The sequence below is a fragment of the Salvelinus sp. IW2-2015 genome, linkage group LG5 (assembly GCF_002910315.2).
Source record: "Salvelinus sp. IW2-2015 linkage group LG5, ASM291031v2, whole genome shotgun sequence".
NCBI lineage: Eukaryota > Metazoa > Chordata > Actinopteri > Salmoniformes > Salmonidae > Salvelinus > Salvelinus sp. IW2-2015.
The window spans coordinates 36,170,807-36,178,200 of NC_036844.1; the positions used below are offsets into that span (position 1 = coordinate 36,170,807).

General features: G+C 42.1%; 1 protein-coding gene across 1 annotated transcript in view; it reads right to left on the reverse strand.

The window, feature by feature from the left end:
* Positions 1–681: 681 nt before the first annotated feature.
* LOC111963757 (relaxin receptor 2-like) overlaps positions 682–7,394 on the reverse strand; it is a 38,035-nt gene continuing 31,322 nt past the window's right edge. The window contains exon 4 of the mRNA XM_023987248.2: positions 682–2,116. Within this exon, the coding sequence (XP_023843016.2) occupies positions 1,967–2,116 (150 nt within the window). The 3' untranslated portion in view covers positions 682–1,966. The remainder of the gene's footprint in view (positions 2,117–7,394) is intronic.

Below are 7,394 nucleotides of genomic sequence, written 5' to 3' on the forward strand. Positions count from 1 at the left end.
TCTAGTAGGAGGTGCTGTAGATAGACAACCTTCTAGTAGGTGGTGCTGTAGATAACCACTCTCTAGTAGGAGGTGCTGTAGATAGACAACTCTCTAGTAGGAGGTGCTGTAGATGGATCAACTCTCCAGTAGGAGGTGCTGTAGATAGACAACTCTCTAGTAGGAGGTGCTGTAGATAGACCAACTCTCCAGTAGGAGGTGCTGTAGATAGACCACTCTCTAGTAGGAGGTGCTGTAGATAGACCAACTCTCTAGTAGGAGGTGCTGTAGATGACAACTCTCTAGTAGAGAGTGCTGTAGATAGACCAAACTCTCCAGTAGGAGGTGCTGTAGAATAGACCAACTCTCTAGTAGGAGGTGCTGTAGATAGACCAACTTTCCTAAGTAGGAGGTGCTGTAGATGGATCAACTTCCTAGTAGGAGGCGCTGTAGATAGATCAACTCTCTAGTAGGAGGTGCTGTAGATAGACAACTCTCCAGTAGGAGGTGCTGTAGATACACAACTCTCCAGTAGGAGGTGCTGTAGATAGACAACTCCTAGTAGGAGGTGCTGTAGAATAGACAACTTTCTAGTAGGAGGTGCTGTAGATGGATCAACTCTCTAGTAGGAGGTGCTGTAGACAGATCAACTCTCCAGTAGGAGGCGCTGTAGATAGATCAACTCTCCAGTAGGAGGTGCTGTAGATAGACCAACTCTCCAGTAGGAGGTGCTGTAGATAGACCAACTCTCCAGTAGGAGGTGCTGTAGATAGACCAACTCTCCAGTAGGAGGTGCTGCCCGTCCCATTGCTTTTCTTTCTGCTAGTGAATATAACGTTAAAGATCTGACATTGTTTCAAAGGTAGAAATMTAACATATTTTATACAAGGTTTGTCTATGTTGAAAATGTGTTACAATGATGACATAATCATGTGGTTGAAATTCCACCTTAAAACAACAGTTGATGACTTTCTGCAAATTCAATGTATTTTACACGTAGATTCCACATCACAATACGTTGACAAATTATGTTGAAAAAAAACATCGATTCAACCAGTTTGTGCCCAGTGGGCATGTACAGRACACAGACATCTGACCACAGGTAAGAGTCTTCTCTTCATGTTAGAATAACAGACTCCACAAAGAAGAAAGTCCACGTCCCAACATGGTCAAAAGACGTGCACTACAAAGGGAACAAAGGGCCATTTGTGACACACACAACCAAGGGAGCTAGATTATTAAAGAAACACACAGTTCAGTTGTTTATGTACAAACAAACAAACAAACYAAGAGGTTTGTTGATAAGGAGTCCATATGTAAACAGGTCCTACATCCTCCCAGTCCCAGCATTTATCGGTGCTACATAGCATGGTTGGGGTCAATTCGAATTGAAGGCATCGAAAAATACCARCAATTTTAAATTGCTTCTCAAGAAACTATAAGTAAAAGCTATTTATTTCTAAAGTTTTTCCATTTATTGAAGTTCAAATTCAAATCACTTCCTGAATTGACTACCTTCAATTCGAATTGGCCCCAACCCTGCAAAATAGTAAGTACTGTAGTGGATGAGGTGGGTGAGGTGAATTTCTCCCATACTGTACAGTGAAGAGCTTGGAGCTTTGAGCACAAATCAATATTGTCCCTAAAGAGCAATCAATTTGCAGCAGTAATAGTCTGAAACAGCCCTCTCCAGGGCAGCCCTGGTCTTAATGGTATTAAATGAATGGTTCATTAAGCAGTAGTCCTCTAGTCCTCTGGCTGGAGCTGCAGGGTGGTGTGGAGAGAGGAGCAATAGATCGGTCAAATATCTRCTCTCCTTCTCCAGGCGGAGAGATGCCTTCATATCTCAGTCAGCGGGATTCAAGGGGTGGTAAAATAAATACTGTCCTTCCTCTTTTCTCCACTCTCCCCCTTTCTACCCACAGTCAGGATCCAATGAAAATCTGGGCAGATATGAAGGGGGTGGTAGTATCTCTCCCTCCTTCCCTCACCCATAGCGAGGGTCCATATCAGTAGGTAGACTGGGGGGGGATAGGATGTATTCCGTGAGGCCTCCATGTATGGTAGAGGAGGTCAGGCTCTTCCTGTTCTTCTTCATGGCCGACCGCCTCTGCCAGCGACACAGTAGCACCTCCACCTGTTATTGTTAAACCGATGACAGAAGAAATAAATAAATCATTTCATATAAATTCTCAGGTCGTTATTGTAAAAGAGAACGTGTTCTCAATGACTTACCTGGTTGCAGTTTTTTTCCGTGGTTAAACATACTGTCTGTATAATTTGCAGTAATAATCATGTTATGGGTTAGGGCTGATAGATTGTACATGGCTGTTTTGCATCTTTACTTTTTTATATAATTCTATACTCCTAGTATGAATAGATGGTTTTTATATATCCTTAGAGATTGAAAGAAGTGTTTGATTTTAAGCTCTTTGTGTATGAGAAGTGTAATTATGTAGTGGACTGCAGTGGATTGTAGCAATGCGTACTCCTTATAACTCAAGGCCTCTTCTGACTGATGAGAAGACCTGCGATATGCTCGGAGGAAATACTGGGTGATGGAAAAGTACCGAAACACATCTTTGTGGAAAGGAGGGGGTGAGAGCTCAGGGTATAAGGCGGCAGGTAGCCTAGTGGATAGAGCGTTGGGCCAGTAACCGAAAGGCAAAGGTCAAGGTCAAGGTCAAAATCTGTCGTTCTGCCCCTGAACAACCCACTGTTCCCCGGTAGGCCYTCATTGTAAATAAGAATTTGTTCTTAACTGACTTGCCTAGTTAAATAAAGGTTAAATTATAATATAATAATATAAATGGACACTGTCCTGAATGTATGTTCTCCGCTGAAGCATTCAGTCGAGTGTAATAAGTCTAGTTTGAGCTTTTTTTGGTGTACGCCTGGAGTTTGTACCAGAAATCTAGAACCTAACAGTACCTATAGCCAACAAAAACTTTTCATAAAATGCTCAAATACATTTGCAGATTGTCTGATAATTTTCTTGTTTTGTACCTGGATTTCATATCTTAAGAACTTTAAATACAATTGTCATCAATGAATAAAAAAAATTCACTGTAAAGTGTTTTGTTTACGGAATATCAAAGCATTGGTTTTAACCGCAGAGAAAAAGTTGCAATATGTCCCCTGCTTCCAGCAATCAGTCAATACTACTGCACATGGTTTTATCAGTAGTAAACCAGGTAGAATATAGGGAAAGATCTAGGCAATTTCTATGATTCTTTACAACATCGGGGACATGCAGAGATGCAGAGAATGAAGTTGAGTTACTTTTAAGTACTTCTAAGACAAGTTGTCATCTCCAACATTGTGACCTTCCATTACAGAGCTTTGCTTTGATGGGGATTTCGTCCTATACATTCAGTTGGGTTCCTCCACTGTATTCACTATTCCTTATTTGTATTGGGGATTGTGTTCGTGCTTGCCAATGGAAAATCTACAAACCTACAGAGCCGACCAGCCTATGTATTGTAGTGGATTGAGAAGGAAGGGGAGGACCATCCMCCTCAGTGAATTTCATAGTGAAACATAAAAAAAGTTATCATTTTTAGATAAAACTATACTAAATATATTAAAGTCACCAAATAATTGATTAAAACACTGTTTTGTAATGAAGGTCTATAGTAGCCTCAACAGCACTCTGTAGGGTAGCACCATGGTGTAGCCAGAGGACAGATAGTTTCAGACTTAAAAATCCACCAGATTTCTTACCGGCCAAAATATTTTTTTTTACATCTAAAATTACAACAACAACCAATTACACTAAACAAAAATAGATGAGCATGATTTTTTAAATGTTTCTAAAACAATACATGTATTACTAGTGAGAAGTAATGTGGTATATTGTTTAATAAAAACATTTGTGACCTGAGTCTTAACCAAAATATTACAGATGAGACAAGAATTTTCTCCTGCCCCTTTACAGGCGGGAGGTCACCATGGTAACACAACTGGAGTCATGTTTCTGCCTGTAGGGTTGAGTCTGCCCCTTGGGCGGCGGGAGTTACCGTGGTAACGCAACTCAGTCATGTTTCTGGCTGTAGGGTTGAGTCTGCCCTTACAGGCGGGAGGTTACCGTGGTAACGCAACTCGAGTCATGTTTCTGGCTGTAGTTGAGTCTGCCCCTTTACAGGCGGGAGGTTACCGTGGTAAGCAACTCGAGTCATGTTTCTGGCTGTAGGTTGAGTCTGCCCCTTTACAGGCGGGAGGTTACCGTGGTAAACGCACTCGAGTCATGTTTCTGGCTGTAGGGTTGAGTCTGCCCTTTACAGGCGGGAGGTTCCGTGGTAACGCAACTCGAGTCATGTTTCTGGCTGTAGGTTGAGTCTGCCCCTTTAGGGGAGATTACCGTGGAACGCAATGGAGTCATGTTTGCTGGCTGTGGGTTGGTCTGCCCTTTACAGGCGGGAGGTTACCGTGAAACGCAACTCGAGCATGTTTCTGGCTGTAGGGTTGAGTCTGCCCCTTTACAGGCGGGAGGTTACCGTGGAAACGCAACTCGAGTCAGTGTTCTGGCTTGTAGGGTTGAGTCTGCCCTTTACAGGTGGGAGGTTACCGTGGAACGCAATCGAGTCATGTTTCTGGCTGTAGGGTTGGTCTGCCTTTACAGGCGGGAGGTTACGTGGTAACGCAACTCGAGTCATGTTTCTGGCTGTAGGGTTGAGTCTGCCCTTTACAGGCGGGAGGTACCGTGGTAACGCAACCAAGTCATGTTTCTGGCTGTAGGGTTGAGTCTGCCTTTTAGACAGGCGGGAGGTTACCGTGGTAACGCAACTCGAGTCATGTTTCTGGCTGTAGGGTTGAGTCTGCCCCTTTACAGGCGGGAGGTTACCGTGGTAATGCAACTCGAGTCATGTTTCTGGCTGTAGGGTTGAGTCTGACTAGTGGAAGCATTGTCTTCTCTTCCCTAGCAGTTGGAACTCAAAAATAGAAAAACAACCTAGCTTGTGAGCAAAACAATGTAAATAGCCAAGAAACTGAAGGACAAAGTCTCACTTCAGTAGWCTTTTGTTTCAAGTAATTTAGACCAACTTTTATGCATGTGCGCAGAGCTTCTAAAAATGAATCTTTCACTCAGCTCTTTATGTTCGCACAGCCCCCAGCCAGGCAGTGTTGCATAAATACTTTCCAAACTGCAGCATTTATTTTACTATAAATGTGATCATACTTATTCATAAATGCGAGTGAAATGCTCGCACTGTGGAGCCCTGACCACCCGCCAACAATAAACATCTTATGCCAAAATCTACCCTCATTTGGCAGGTGGCGGATGTTAATTTTTGGCCCTGGTTCTCAGCCCCTTCCATTGACTTACACAGTAATTATGACAACTTCAGAGCTCTTGCTCTTCATTCAAAGACATAGTCGTGGACACTCTTACTGACAGTTGTGACTGCTTTGCGTGATGTATTGTTGTCTCTACCTTCTTGCCCTTACTTAGACAATATACCACAGGTGTGATGCAAAATGACTCGTTTACGAAATGGGGATAAATATACCTGAATTTGTCCAATAGTAACTCTCGTCTGTGCACAATAATGTTTGTACCACTTTTTGCGCTGCTACCAAGTTGTGCTGCTGCCATGTTGTGTTGCTACCATGCTGTGTTGTCATGTGTTGCTGCCTTGCTATGTTGTTGTACTCTTTATGTGGTCTCTCTTGTTGTGATGTGTGTTTTTCCCCCGCAGGAGGCCTTTTGCCTTTTGGTAGGCCGTCATTGTAAATAAGAATTTGTTCTTAACTGACTTGCCTAGTTAAATAAATAAAGATGAAATAAAACAACTGACATGTTGTCCACCCAATCAAAGGATCAGAGAATGAATCTAGTACTGAAAGCATAAGCTACAGCTAGCTAGCACTGCAGTGCATAAAATGTGGTGAGTAGTTGACTCAAAGAGAGAGAAAGACAATAGTTGAACAGTTTTGAACAAATTCAGTTCTTACAAAATGAAAGAGAAGTGAGAGAGAAAGAAAGCTAGCTATATTTCTTTGTATGTTTGTTTTCTCCACTTTTCACTTCCTTAGCTAGCAAATGCAGCTAGCTAGTTTAGCCTACTCAAACACTCGGCTCAAATAGTGAGTGATGCTATGTTAGCTAGCTGGCTATGGTTATCCAACACTGGAAGTCTTCCAAGTCAAGGTAAGCTTTTGGTTTTAMACATTTATTGCCACCGGTGCCTGCCGGTGTTGCTGCTAAACTTCTTGCTGACTACACTGTACTGAATGATTTTAGTGGCTTTAGAGAACAGCGCGAAGATACAACGAGCAAAGTGATTATGCTGTTTGTATGTGGCTGCTATGAAAGTGAGCTGTGTTTGTGGAAAATCAGCTGTGAATTCATTCCGCCGATTATGTTGAAAAACCTTTCTTAAACAGAACGAAATGCAACTGTTGGACTAATGATTACACCCTAGATCGGCTAGATGCAGGCAAGAGTGTGCAAGGCGATATTGAATGTCACCTTGATTACAGATTTTTTTTCTCTCGACCTAAGCACCTACGTTGTAAACTTTCATTTGTAGGCTAGGTTGTAGCAACCTCATAGCAGGTTTACTAACTCATTAGTTCTAGTAGCTATGTTGACTATGACGTGACAACGATGTAGGCTGTGTGTAGCGGTAAGCAGTCATGATATGAAGGTTTGGCTTGGAAAGGTTTTTCGCCTGGTCACAGACAGCTGATGTGTTGTGCACTGAAGTCCACAACCGAAGGGAAAAGGGAGAAGGAATTATATATACAAAGAGCAAAGTGAAATTATCATGCTGTCTTTATATGGCTGCTATGAAAGTGAGCTGTGTTTGCGTGTGATCAGGGGTATATTAATTCTCCCGATTCTGTTGAAAAACGTCTTTTAATGAAAGAAAACAGAACAAAATGGGGAGAAACATACCTGAATTTGTCCAATAAAACTCTCATTTGCAACTTCTGGACTAATGATTACACCCTAGATCAGCTAGATGCAGGCAAGAGTATGCAAAGCGGTATTGAATGTGTTACTGTCTGTCACTTTGATTACTCAAAGTTCTCTCAACCTGTGTACCTACACTARCGTTCAAAAGTTTGGGCTCACTTAGAAATGTCCTTGTTTTTGAAAGAAAAGCACATTTTTTGTCTATTAAAATAACATCAAATTGATCAGAAATACAGTATAGACATTTTTTAAGTTGTAATTGACTATTGTAGCTGGAAACGGCAGATTTTTTATGGAAAATCTACATAGGCGTACAGAGGCCCATTATCAGCAACCATCACAGACTGGCCAAGAAAATGAAAAGATTAAGATGAGCAAAAGAACACAGACTCTGGACAGAGATATGGCTTTTTCTTTGCAACTCTGCCTAGAAGGCCAGCATCCCGGGGTCGCCTCTTCACTGTTGACGTTGAGACTGGTGTTTTGCGGGTAC